Source organism: Lottia gigantea (assembly GCF_000327385.1).
Source record: "Lottia gigantea unplaced genomic scaffold LOTGIsca_22, whole genome shotgun sequence".
In the NCBI taxonomy this organism is placed as follows: domain Eukaryota; kingdom Metazoa; phylum Mollusca; class Gastropoda; family Lottiidae; genus Lottia; species Lottia gigantea.
The window spans coordinates 2,945,981-2,960,858 of NW_008708555.1; the positions used below are offsets into that span (position 1 = coordinate 2,945,981).

Sequence of the window (14,878 nt, forward strand, 5' to 3'; positions counted from 1 at the left end):
TCTTAATTTAGTTAATTAAGGATTAATGGCAGTGGCAATAAGCAAACATGGGGCTTCAATAAGCAACTCAGAGTGGGGATTATCCTAAATGATTAGGATGACTTGTTACTGTATGGGAGAGAATCTTGTAAAATATAATAATATAGGATAGGATAATAAGTGATTGAGCCCATATTCTACAATCAAGTAAGCCTGCATTAATTAACCATTCATTAAATAAAAAGATTATATTTATAGATAAGAATAAATTACTAAGTGCAAAAATCATTTGCATTGATTTAAAGATGTATTTGAACTGATAATCACAAAATTAAAATCATTTATAACAATTATTTGTCAATTATTTTATCAAACAAACTATACTATCAAAGTCCCTATAAAGCCAAAGATTATTACACAGATTGGCTGAAATTGCACCAGCCAATCAGTGTAACTTAAACATGGAAATTTCAGCCATTTCCTGAAAAGCCTGAAATATTTAACCATTTCATGAAATGGCTGAGTGAATTGGTGATTTCATGAAAAGGCTGAAAATTTCAGGCATTTCATGAAATGGCTGATTTCACAGATTGACTGTAACATATATATATCCAAATGTAATAAAAAAATCCGTATTATATATTTGCAAGCAAACATGACATGTTTATTAGGTTACTTGACAAATAGATGTTCCTCAATAGGTTTATTATTAATAAGATTAAACGTCTAATTATTTGGTTTACCAAATATTTTGGCTCGATTTCAGCTACTAACAAAGTGAAATAGGCCTTCTTGTTTGCTTGCAATTCATTCACGTATTATAACTTAAAATGCGGTCATTCTTGTCACTTGATAGGGGAAGAAAGCCTATGAAAGACACCAATTGAACATGCACCTTTTGAAATTTTTCTGTATATATTAGATACCTGATACCACTTCCATTATGAAATTCTTACTTACTTAGGATTGATCTACTTTCACATGTGAAAAGTTCACTAGCTGCTACCAATGTTTCGATTTCGGGTTTGTTTTTGCGGATTGTTTCGTCAAAATCCGTAAAGAATTGTCCCTTCTAGAGTGTTTACAAGCTAAAAATTGAATGCGTTTTCAAGAACAAGGGCATTAACTCATACTAAATATTTTTCAATTCTTCTGATTTACGATAGGGTTCATCCTTGAGTGATAATAAACACTCATGCCAAGTTTTGTTAAAATCCATCAAGAAATGTCCCTTCTAGAGTTTTTACGAGCTAAAAATTGAACGCGTTTTCAAGAACAAGGGCAATAACTTATATTAAATATTTTTCGATTCTTCTGATTTTCAATAGGGTTCATTTCAAACATTCATACCAAGTTTTGTCAAAATCTGTCAAAAATTGTGTCTTGTAGAGTGTTTACGTGTATATAAGTTGAGCGAAATGCGAGAGAGGGTTTTTAGCCTAATTTCTTACCCTAATAAAGTGATTATCATTATTGATTATATAACAAAGTCATGCGTCCGTAGAAAGAATTAAAGCGCTGTCAGCTTACTATTGTCATGAATTGAAATCAGCCAAAGATATAAACCAATTAATTTACTATGGTCAAATTTAGCTACAGGCCAACGATTATGACCAAAATAGGAAGAAGAATAAGTGAAAATCATCTTAACACGTAATTCATACAAACCAAAGTACACGCGCTAAAAAAATATACTCTACCTAACGACGGCGATGAAAAAAAAATGTGCGTTCGTGGCTAGATGTTTCTAGTTCAAGGGAGATAATATTCTTTTATATTTTTTTCTGTTATTGATGGGTGTAACCTACAAATAAAAGCAAGCAATAGCTGGGCAAAGTGCACAAAACGTTGGCAATACGGTTATTCCCATCTGCTCAACAAGGTCGGTAAAACAATCAATAATATTTAATATTTGCTAATGAGATGTATATCGTTTTCGGAAAGGCTTTGACCTTTTTATTAACCATATCATTTTCTGTATTTTAAGCTGTTTGATTGTGTTAATGATTAATAATTAATAATTCCTATTCACCTATGATTGATAAACTTCCTCATGGGAATAGTTCATTAGCTGCTACCAATGTTTCACGAATATGTTGTTTCGATTTCATGTTTCGTTTTGCGGTTTAAATCGTTAATACTTGGTATATTTATTTTAGTATTTATCCACGTACTGTTTTGAATATGCACTTTGTTAATAAACATTGTGAAGTGTATTTAAATTCTTGCAAAAAGTAAAATCCATAATTATCAGTATTTGAAAATAGTATAGTATTTCTAGTTTGAAACTGGTTCAAATATTCAAACTTGAACTACACGTTCAATTCTTATAGCTTGTAAACAAAAATTTTAAAGCTAAATTCTTGACTGGTTTACACGAAACTTAGTGAAATTGGATATTATCACCGTAAGATGAACCCTATCAAAAATCAATTAAAAAGATAAAGACTGTGAATAAAACTCTTGTAGTATGAAAATGTTACTCTCGGATTGTTTCATTTAATGGTAGCTCTTATTTATATACAGAGGATCTTCACAATGTGCTTGTTCAAGCCAAAAGAGTAAACTGTTAATCTTATTAATTAATCATGAAACTATTAATGAACACACATTATTATCAATGTTAGCTAATAAACAAATGTCTTTGTTAATTGGAAGTGAAGTGAATAAAAACTATAAGGTTTTCCTAAATAACTGATGTTAAGTGTAGTTTGTTTCCTTAGTGATCGTATTCAAAGATACGATAAAATCTTGCATTACTTGATATTCAAGCTGCAAATGAGGAATGATGGTGATTACCATATGTTTATCTGTGTACATTGCACTGAGTATCTTCACGGTTTGTGGTAAGTTAAAGACATTCGTGGTAAATAAAAGAAGTTTGTGGCAGCTAACAATATTTGTGGTAAACTGATGATTGGATTAATAAATTATGCCTGGGAACTAGTCGTAGTTGGCTCTGAGGAAATTAAGTGTATGTTAGGAAACCGGCGTATGCTATAAGTTTAGGGTGTAGAGGTTAATAAAGAAAAGTTAAAGGTTATGCGGTGGGTACATGTAGTGACGACGTAAGTAAAGTTTGTGACTAGAAGGTCAAGTTTTACGAAAAGAAGATGAACTTTGTGATTGGTAAGTGTAGTTTGTAATAAATAGTGGTAGTAAAGTTCTGACACATTAAAATAGAGTTACTACTGTATCAGCGTCAATTATTGCTCAAGAGAATCATAGAAATTATGGTAATCTTTGGGTAAAACCTCCTTCAATTCCTGTAAGTGTTTATATTTCGATGATTTAATCTTTAACTTGGACGAATATAAAGCCTTTGGTTTTCCACCTGATATGATACTGGTTCGTCTAGGTACAGGAAGTTCTGCATAAGAATCAGTATACTTTATCTTGTAGTGAATAGGTTCTTCTGAAGTGTATTTCAGACAGCGAAGATTTGATACCGTGGGATCTCCAACACGATTTCCAGGTCGTATTGATTTCATGGTTCCAACCTCGCTGAAATCCTGAAAGAACGTATGGTCGACATATTTGACCTCATATGGACGGGGATTCTTTCTGGCTGTACGAATAAGTTCAATATAATTGGCTGGACAATAAATATTGGTGTGTTTTAATTTTCTCTCGATAACTGAATGAACACTATCAACCTCCATCTGTGTGTGTCCACGTTCAAGAAACTTCTGTACTACCATTTTCTTATTAATGTTTGCAAAATATTGCAGTGTGTTTAACAATGTGACGTTTCTATTCTGATATCCACAGCCGTCACTATAGATGACAATTATATCAAAGCCTAATGCATTCTCTACCAAATAATTAAAAATGCACGATGAAAATTCATTGGCAGTCAAGGAACCCTCCCCTTCATGCCAAACATAGCATTTTACATCATTTGTCACTAAATTGAAAAGTGCAATATTATGTACTGCTAATTTAGTTTAAAGCTGATGCTTGTAACTTTGGTGACAGCAAAACAGCCTGCAAATCCATAGTGATAACAAGCATTTTATCACCTTCACCTCCATTCAATGCCAAAGCTTTATCCTTTGATTTTTCTAATCTGGCTGTTTCTTTGTTCTGCCTGTGAGTAATCCAAATATCGTCAGCTGCATTACCAGCATCGTACGCAACACATAAGTCACATTGGTCTTTTCGTGGATGAAATATAGACAGATTCATCAGTTCAAACTCCATCTTCAGAATTTGGCGACAAACTGGTTTTTTATTATGAAGATTGCATTTTTCAATATACAGATTGTATAAGTCCGCCATGGATTTGATATGTGGTTCTAAATATAGTTTAGAGCTTTCTGAACGGCAGTAGTGAGATGGTAATTTTGGTAATTTCTCCAGAAATTCGTTTTTAAGAAACAACTTGTCATCTTCCCTACGTTTATAGTGATCATTGTTTGGTGTTTTTCTTTTATGTTTTTCTTTGAGATTTGATTTCGATGTTGATGCATCATTACCAGTTGGTATTGGTTCCTTGGAAGTTGTTAACCAATTTCTTACACTCCATTCTCCAATATCCAGAGTTGATAAAAACATCTGTTTACAAACAGGTTTTCTTATAAAAGAATGTTTCAGATGATATTGAAAGATAAAAGATCTTCTTGAAGTAGCAGCTTTTGTTCTTTTCTGTACAGGCTAAATCTTGTCCACCATAGAGTTAATGAAAATATGTCGCTGGTCCAAACTCATATGACCCCAAAATTCCTCTGTTATCGATTTTCTCATTTCCTCTGTGAACTCGACACATTTCCTATTCCCAGACAATGTACAGTTACAGCGTGGTTTTAGGCTGCTGACATCTTTAAGTGTTTCACCATCTTTTGTTTTCCCAAAGTACTGCAAACCTTTCTCTCTTCGGCTTTGATTTAGATTTTGTTTCCATTTTGTGTAATCAGCCTTCCCCTTTTTGGCTTTTTTGGACGGATTTAGCTGAACTGTATCATCATCAAAAGCAGTATCATCTTCAAGGGTGTAGTTAGAATCACTAACTTCGTGTCCAGATTCCAATGATTTGTCAGGTGAAGAGGCATGATGCATTTCAGCCTTTGTAATCATTTCATCAATGACATTTTGAATATTTGATGATTCTGGATTGTTGACATCGTTAACAGGAGAGGTAAGAATATCATGAAAAGTTGGAGTGTTGTCAATATCGTGTAAAGGATAGTTGATGATATCATGCAAAGGAGTGTTGACAATACTATAGGCTGGATTGTTGACGGGAGGTGTATTTAAATTATCATGAGTGTTGACAATACTTTGAGCAGGTGAGTTGATAAAATCATGGGCAGGAGTGTTGACAATACTTTGAGCAGGTGAGTTGATAAAATCATGGGCAGGAGTGTTGACAATACTTTGAGCAGGTGAGTTGATAAAATCATGGGCAGGAGTGTTGACAATACTTTGAGCAGGTGAGTTGATAAAATCATGGGCAGGAGTGTTAACAATACTTTGAGCAGGTGAGTTGATAAAATCATGGGCAGGAGTGTTAACAATACTTTGAGCGGGCGAGTTGAAAATATCATGGGTAGGAGTGTTGACATTATTTTGGGTAGGCGAGTTGATAATATCATAGGCGGGAGTGTTGACAATACTTTGGGCAGACGAGGTGATAATATCATAGGCAGGAGTGTTGACAATATCGTAGATAGAATTATTGGCAATATCATGGACAGAGAATAGTTCTAGGTTTCTAGAATTGTTATCAGGATTTATTTCTGATGGTGCTCCTTCAGACAAAAATTTAAGCATTGAGTTTGGTGATTGTCTAGGAGCGTTTATTTCTAATGGATTCGTATTTATTTTGTCAACTGTTTTACAATCATTTGTAATTAGTACACTAGACATGATTAAATTTGCTGTATCACTAATTTCACTTTTGGAGTTACTCTTTTCAAGACTCATCTGTAAAAGCTTTTTTCCTCTAGACATCATTTTGAATCTGAAATCAAAATGCTATGATGAAACCTTGTATGTCAAAACTTAATTTTTCTCCCAAAATACCAAGTTTAACTATATTCAAAAACTACAATAGGTTTTTCTTAAAAATATTTTTTAATATTTTTCACATTTATTTAAAAATATTCGAGAAACAGCTATATAATTTATCAAGATTTCAATGTGTTGTGATAAAACCTCCTATCTCTAACACAATTTTTAGCAATGCTTTTTTTTACACTTTTTCAGACAAATTTGAATAAATTTTCACAGAAATGTTAATTCAAATGATGCTATACAACGTTATTAATTGATAAGAAATCATTCAGAAAAATTTTACTGAAAGCTACTTACATTAAGGAAGATTTTGCAGAAGTTAATTTCAAGTTATCAAAACATGTGACATACGAAGGCTCATTAGAACATTTTGAGGGGAATTATATTTAGATGTTTTGTATATAAGGTAATAAATGAAATTTGATTGGTTATAAGGTTTTAATATAAGATGCCCCTTTGAAAATGCTATATTATGATACCAATAAGTCAATTTTAAAAATTTTTGACTTCCAAGGTTTCATCAGAACACCGACGTATATGGAAGTTGGTGGTAGGTAGGTAAAGTTAATGAATGCAGTCTAGGGTAAATGAATGAAATTTGTGGTAAGTGAATTACGTTTGACTAAAAAAAATGAAGTTGTTGGTAAGTAAGATAATTTGTGGTCAGTAATTGAAATTTTGGTTAGAGGCGTTTTCAGCGATTAAGATACATTTCTGGAAAGTAAAGTAAAATGAAATGATTGATATACCTCCTCATGTGGAAAGTTCATTAGCTGCTATCAATATTACGAGGAAAGTGGTGTTACGGATTTCGTTTTGCGGTACGGATCGTTAGTACTGGGTTCATATATTTCTTTGGAATATTTACTTGCGTGTTAAAGGCCTCTAATTATCTTTCAAGCAGTTAAATAGGATGACTTACTTATTGCTGAATGGCTGTTCTCTACGACGTCTCTATTGATAGTATCAGTTCATTAGCGTTATGTGAAAATGTTATGTATTTATGTGCCAATTAAAGGCCTTAAATTGTTAAACACGAATTCGAGTTGATTTAATGACCTGAAAATTTTTTCGGTTTATCGATGTATAAACGGAAAAAATCTCTGTACACTTATGTATAAATCGCTACGCGGTTCAGGTCATTCCTTAAGTAAATTTTGATTAAAAATTAATGTACACTTAAATGTAACTTCCGGCCAAATAGGCGAGCCAACGATATCACTTCTTTTTTAGTATAATCATACGAAATCCAGTATGTCCAGTAAACTATTAAATGGTATATTTAAATGCTTATTACTATTAGTCTCAGACTAATAATGTCTAAACAAGAAATTCTGTTATCTTCTCAGAGAAAATTACTACATGTCCTTGATGTTATACTTTCCTTATAGCACACAATAAGAAATTTGGAAATGTACTGTGAACTGTACTGTGCTGTCCCTTTAACCTGAAACCTGTACTTATATGTTATTCGACTGTACTTTGTAGAACTAATCTGTACAACCGGCACCCATCGTTCATTCAATGCCATTAAAATCTTGTGTGATCTGTTCTGCCGGAGGATTAATGCCCATTCTTCCTTGGCTCGGCTATCCTACGTTAGCCCATACTGTCGAATCAGACAGATACGACTTTATGACAAACCATAAAGTATTTGGGAGACTTACAGTGGACCCCACATGCACAGCGATTTACTCCAGTGAGCCCAGGTTGGTAAGTTGGTAGATGACAATTTAACGCCCGCTTCCAGCAGATGCTGATGTCGCAGGCTAGGTAGTTGATGGAAGTCGTAAGTGTTGGATTTGTTCAATTGGATGATTCGGCTCTGTTGGTTTGGTAGTTGAGAGTTCGTATGATCCGATCGGTCGAATGACATTGCGGCGAAACTTGGCACTGGATGGTATGGCGTGAGTTACTCGGTCTTCTTCATTCCTCGTTGTGATCACGCACTGTAATTTTTCTTCATTGGTAGTAAATGGTAGTTGTTAGTTTAGTTTGGTTGGGTTATCTGTCAACTGCTATCTGTCACCTGTATCACGCAGTGATACTGCGTGCCAATTTTAATGGTTGTGTCATAATTTGCACAGTTGTCTTGATTATGAATGCTAATATCCCCCCAAACGTATATTAATCCACTAAAAATATATTACAGAAGGCGAAAGAAGGAATTTAGTACTAAGCAAACCAGCTATACAAAGTAGTCAATATTTGGGTTTTGTTGCGGGAAGAGCTAATGATGGCATTGATGGAGGATTTACATACCAAGGAAGTTGTAGTCACACGGCAGGACATTCTGCTCCTGCTCCAGAAACACATCCATGGTGGGAAGTTGATCTGTTACAAGAATATTATATTTCAGCTGTAGCCATTTCACATATATATCAAGGTAAAACTGCATCTTTTCGGTCCATCATAATTTTGTAAATCTACAAGAAGCACACTTTGATTTACAATTCTGGAGTTAATTATAATCTGCCGAAATTTGAATTTCACTCCGCGACTTTGTGTGTCACCTCAGGATTGTTTTCATAATTATACTATTATTTATTAAGTCGATTCAAGAATCTTGAGATAATTGTGTAGTAGTTTTTCATTGTCGGACGAAACACATGCCATCAGAAATGGACTTTTTTTTTCAGCTGTATTGAATTGTATACCTATTTTCTTATATTTCCCATGATGCTGATATAATAGTATTGTATTTTTATCGATGTTAATAAGGTTATGGGTGATTGTTGCATTGTTATATCGTATATCGAAATATGACCTAATTTCATTTTTATCAACAGGCTCACCGCAATTGTGCCATGATTTTTCTATCAAGATCTATAGAGATGGAGAAACTATTGATGATGCTGTACTTTGTTACTATCATGTGGGGCAGCCAACTAAAGGTGCAACTGGGCTGTATTGGTGTAAAACTGCTATTAAAGGACGTCATGTAAGAATAACCATTAATGGTAACAAAGCCGAAATGTTGACTGTTTGTGAGGTCAGAAAATATTCTTTTGTACGTTGTCTCTAAGAGTTAGTCACTTGTTCTATCAACTGACGTGGAAGTCCGGAGATTTTCATTTTTTACATGTTCTAAAATATGATTTTATGAGATATTTTATATACATTACATTGTAAAATATGGTATTCCGCCAATATGTAGAGTAATGCGCAAATTAAATCCATTTTTCAAATTGTCTACTGAAAAGGGGTCGAGTCGGTTGGATTGGACAATAAACCGAGGATTATAAGCATTTAATTAGCTAAGTCACCAGTTGAATTTTGAGCTCTATAAAGTTATACTTAAAAATGAAATTGATATGTTGAGATGGACATTTATTTAGTGGTGTAATAAGTTGATATCGTGGTTCACTTTTTCCAAATGAGTCGTGATTTTTAACCAATCAAAACTATCTTTTCATAAAATAAAGATTCCTCAAACTCATATAGTATTCAAAGATTTACTGCATGATTGTTTCATTTCGTTTGCCAGAAGTAAAATGTTAACTCTGTCTTTAATCTTAGGTTAAAGTGATCGACTCTGAGTATTTAACTACTACATCCTTTACCAAGTTCGACGACGGAGATCTAGAATTTCCAAATATGACGTATAGTGTACAAGGATATGGTCAATGTGCTATGAAATGTTATGTGTTACCAATGTGTCATATCTTCAGTGTTAAATTGGTGTCTGACTATTATCAATGTAATATTTTCACCACAGAAAATCCAAAACTCATTGCTAACACAACTGGTAACCCTGCAACCACTGTTTTTATGATATGAGATTTTTGGTTGTAATTTTACTAAATAATTCGAATGAAAAATAAATGATTTAATAGTCTTTTTCTTTTGTTTAGTTTTGATAATATACCTATAACTGATCATAAAAATTAGAATAGGGTTGATATTTTTGTTACGCGATGATGTCTAATTTATACATTTTGTACTACACATGCAGTTGTATTCGATTTTTATACCAAAATATTATTTAGTTAATTAAATGATTTAATAGTCTTTTTCTTTTTTGTATAGTCCGAGGTTTTAATTATGTCTTATATATAGCTCAGTGAGTTAGACGCTTGCTCTCTAACCTGTAGGTCCAAGGTTCAATCCCGGCATAGGCCTAGATAATACCTTCGGATTTTCCAGGTCAGAAATTCTGGCAATCTCCGATTCCCCTCCCCGCAACGGACGTAAACCTGACTCTGCCTTCAATAGCCCACATGGAACGGTAAAGTAGGACGTTAAACTCCATTCATATCTTTCAAAGGCATATTAGAAGCACAGGTTATAGATAAATAAGACAATTTTATGGATAGATACTTCTAGAATATGTATTACTTCAACGTTTCAATGTGGTTCTCACACCGTCATCAGGAATTGACTTTTTTATCCATTCATATCATTTTCATTTTCAAATGAGCAGATTTCCAGAAAAATTATTTTCTAATAGTTACCTCCCTTGATTATAAAATCTCATTGCCCGAGGCAAATGTTATTTTTTCCTTTCAACATTGAACGTCAATATATACATAAAGCAGAACAATTTTGTAAACCTCAAACAAGGGCCAGGAAAAGAAGGTTAAAATTGGGGAAGGTCAATGTTGACAGCACAGTCCAGGGTTCCTCAAGTAAAGTGGAACTTTGCATAACTGTCCTTATTGTCAAAAGAGTGCCATAAATATGGCTTTGCCAACTTGGTTTAAACTATATTTATATTGTTTGAAATATTATCTATCACTGAAAATTACGGAAATCATTGCAATATACAAGTTGTAAATAGTAAACTGTGGGATAAGCTTGTCTGACCAATTTGCCATTTTATGATTCCTCATAATACACCGATGCAAACCAAGTTCACCTGCAGACGAGAGCCACTCCAACATCATTATACATCATACATTTGTTAAAGCGTAGTTTTAAAAACTAAATGGTTTTTACACTTAAAAAGTTCATTGTTCAAGTGAAATAATTGTTTTAATAATTAATAATACATACATATTTTTCACTTGGTTAAGGAACAAACATAAATTCTACACAAATTGATCATCCTCTTTGTGTAAAGGAATAATGGGTCCCATGGACAACAAAGCAGACACTACATTCCTAATAACATCTTTTAATTCTTCCTTCATTTATCATTGTGTAGTTTATGAATAGTTTCGTGGTTAAAAACCGAAGTAGGTGTTATGTAGGTGCGTGTTGAACGCATTGACTTACCATTGACCATGACCTACTTCAAATACAGATTCAACAATGACAACGACCCATGCACGTGCGATAAGTCACTCTTTTGGTATGTCACATAACCAAATTTGTTACAGAGGTTCCTCGGGACCTACTCTTTCCGAAAAGATCAGGTAAGATAAAAATGGACATTTTCAAGATGGCCACCCAGTTTAAGGTGAGACAAACTGTTTGCCGCTGAGAATATCAAGGAAACGAAACATTCGAATGATGATAATATCAATATGCATGTATTTTGACAAGGGGAACTTAAAAGTTTAATTTTTATTCCAAAATGGTCGCAATTGTTCAAAATGGCCACCAAGTTAAAGATGTAAAGAAAAACGTGTTGTTTTTGGCCCAGAAAAAAAGGAAAGATTCGAGTGATATATACATATATTTTAAAATGCCAGTATTTTGATCGGTTTGATTCTCCCAAATGGAAAGAAATAATATATAGATTTGAGTATTAAAAATCCAATTCTGCAATCTATAAACTGATAATTTGTGAACTATGGTTATTTATTGAAAATCACATCTAGTAGCAATGACGTTAAGGCTCTTACGGAACCTTAATAGATTGTGCGATTTGTTTTTTTTTTTATATTTTACTTCATACATACAATATATTTACATTTATACACTATTATGTTTCCTAAAGTATACGTCAATTCAAGATCTAAAGGGCTATATAACCGATACATTTACAAATTAATTACAGCCGTCAATAAATAAAGATAAACATACTTCACAATGTTGAACAAGAATAAGAATATTTTTAGAGTTTCTAGATGTGAATATATTTCCATTTGTTCATCAAATTTTTATTTTGTTTTGTTTCAATTATAGCCTGTGTTTTAAAAAAAGAAATGAATTGGTTTAGTGATGGTTTTGAATTTGAGCATTTGCATTTGAATATGAAATACTTTCCCAGAATTATAATATGATTTATTAAGTGATATTGATTATTGTCTCCGAAATCATTTTGGTCTATGCCTAAATGGATTGCTTTATTGGTAAGTTGGATGTTGATATCATTTATTGCTATTATATTGCGAATATGATTTCAAATTTCATGAACAAATGTAAAGTAGATAAAGAGGTGTTCGACTGATTCAAGATCTGAGCTACAAAAAGTACATAAAGTTGTATCCGTTAGTTTGAATTTAAAAAGTTTGATATTAGTATAAATAATTTTATGGACATATTTATATTGAAAATTGTTTATTTTGGCATCTTTACAGATGCAATGTAATCGTTTGAACACTTCTTGTATATCGCTCTCTGTTAAATCTATGTTTAACTCTGTTTGCCATTTTGTGAAAGATTTTTTTTAATCCAAAAGATTGCCTTACTTGTGTGAAATTCCTTTATATTAATAAACTTTATTCGTCCCTTTTCACATGGTTGATACATAACGTCACGCTTTATCTTATCTTGGCCATTCCACAGAAAGTTACAGAAAATTGAAGACAGTTTTGTAATAATGTATTCCGGAACAAATATTGATTGCAACAGTAGAGATAGTTTTGATAGACAGAAGGTTTTGATTATGATATTTTTACCACTTAAAGTCAGTTTGCGTGTATTCCACTGTTTTAAGACTTTTTCAATTTCGCAAATTTTACATTCAAAATTTAGCTCAGTTTTTATGTTAGAGTTCAAAGAAAAAAATATACCTAATATTTTGATCGAAGTGGTACAAAATTTCAACCCAATGCTATTTATTTTGTTTTCTAAATTGTTTATGCCACTGTTCAGATCAAAAGCTTCTGTTTTCGCCAAGTTGATAGATAAACCAGAGATAACTTTAAATTGATTCAGAACCTCAATTAAATCTCGAGCAGTCTTAAAATCTTTAAATAGACATGTAAGGTCGTCAGCAAATGCTATTATTTTCAGGGTTTTGTCACCAAAAGATATACCACTATAATTCCTATCATTTCTGATAAATATGCATACTATTTCTATAGCTAAATTAAAGAGTATTGGAGAGATCGGGTCACCATGTCTTACTCCTTTTTCAATAGGAAAATATTTTGTCGTGTAACCATTGTTCATTACAGAACATTCGATTTCATTGTATAGAGTACTAATCCAACGTAAAAACATCTTTTTGAAGCCAAATTGTCTAAGTACTTCTAAAAGATAGGAGGAGTTTAAAGAATCGTATGCCTTGGAAAAATCTATCGCTAAGATCATCCCGTTAATACGTCTTTGCTGTGCTAAAGTACTACAGTCATCAATAATTCTATTATTCTCATTAATATGTCTACCTGGTATGAATCCTGTTTGGTTGGGATGGATCAATTTTTTAAGAAGTATTTCACTCGATTATTTAAAATTTTACTAGCAATTTTGGTATCTACGTTGATTAAAGATATTGGGCGCCAATTACCTAAATCTAATTTGTTTTTACCTGGTTTAGGAACAAGTTTAATGATGGATTGTCTTTGAGAGTTTGATAAGCATTTTACATCAAATTATTCATTGAAAGAGTTTAAAACATGGTTACCTATGATTGACCAGAAACACAATAGAATTCGTAAGTGAGGCCGTCGTTTCCGGGAGAAGAATTCAGTTTAAACGACTTTAAAACTTCCTTGCATTCCCAGTCACTTAATTTACCCTCAAGATAGTCAGCCTCGTCACCATCTAATCTTGGATGATCAATATAGCTATTTTTGATTGAGTTTTAAGTGAAAACAAATTTTTATAAAAAAAAAAAAGACTTCTTTTGGTTTATCGAGTAAGGAATTTTCCTTTTCACTTTGTAATTTGTATATACATGTAGATTTTTGTTTTTGTTTTTCTAAACTTAAAAAGAATTTTGAATTTTTGTCTCCTTCATGATAATACTGTTAGACCTTTAGGGTGAAGATTTCTGTACACATCAACTAACTCAAAGTCGTCTATTATTTTTCCTATTTCATAGAGACCCTTTCTCTTAATTTTGTAGTTTCCCCCTAAACAATCCAAATCCTTATTCAAGGCATTATTAAAATCACCGCCTATAATAATATTATTGTACGTTAAATCAATGCTATTCTTAATAACTGAGTTTAATTTTTGATAGAACGTTTCTTGTAATTAGTCATTAGTAGGGCTATAAGTTTTGACAAGTATATATGGATAGCTTTCAATATCTATATTTAAGATATTGAAATAGCCATTTTCATCAGGTCTGTGTTTGTGGATTGTAATGGATTTAATATGTTGGGAGCATAACACAGCTGTCCCAGCCGAGTTACTTTTCCCATGAGCAAAAAATATTTCCCCACCCCACTCATCTCTCCATATTTGTTCGTCCGAAGGAGTACTGTGTGTTTCTTGGAGTAAGATGACGTCATAATCCCTGTCTTTTAGCCATGTATATAGTTTGAATCTTTTATGTTTATATCGGAGTCCCCTAATATTTAAAGATATTAATTTAGATGCACACATTTTGAATTATTAAAGTGATTATATATAGTGTAGTGATAGATGTATTGGAAATACATAACGAGGTATATAATTGTTTTTGATATTTCATGTGTATGTTTTTTGTGAGGGTAGATGTATTTGTAGATACATTATGTTTGAGTGTATATTGTGATGTGTTTTGAATTAAAGTATGAAGATTACAATTATAAACGTTGAACATATTCGTTATAATAAAGAA

The 14,878-nt window shown here is 32.5% G+C and overlaps 2 protein-coding genes across 2 annotated transcripts; one reads left to right on the plus strand and one right to left on the minus strand.

Annotated features, from left to right (window-relative positions):
- Window positions 1-5,229: 5,229 nt before the first annotated feature.
- On the minus strand, window positions 5,230-5,751 carry LOTGIDRAFT_115837 (hypothetical protein; the record flags this gene model as incomplete). Its single annotated transcript, XM_009054645.1, has 1 exon — window positions 5,230-5,751. A coding segment is annotated over one exon (522 nt), but the record flags the coding sequence as incomplete, so codon positions are not given.
- Window positions 5,752-7,248: 1,497 nt separating this feature from the next.
- On the plus strand, window positions 7,249-9,774 carry LOTGIDRAFT_159956 (hypothetical protein; the record flags this gene model as incomplete). Its single annotated transcript, XM_009054646.1, has 4 exons — window positions 7,249-7,270; window positions 8,147-8,380; window positions 8,784-8,935; window positions 9,514-9,774. 4 exons carry the CDS (start codon window positions 7,249-7,251, stop codon window positions 9,772-9,774), a joined length of 669 nt encoding a protein of 222 aa, XP_009052894.1.
- Between the last annotated feature and the right edge of the window lie 5,104 nt (window positions 9,775-14,878).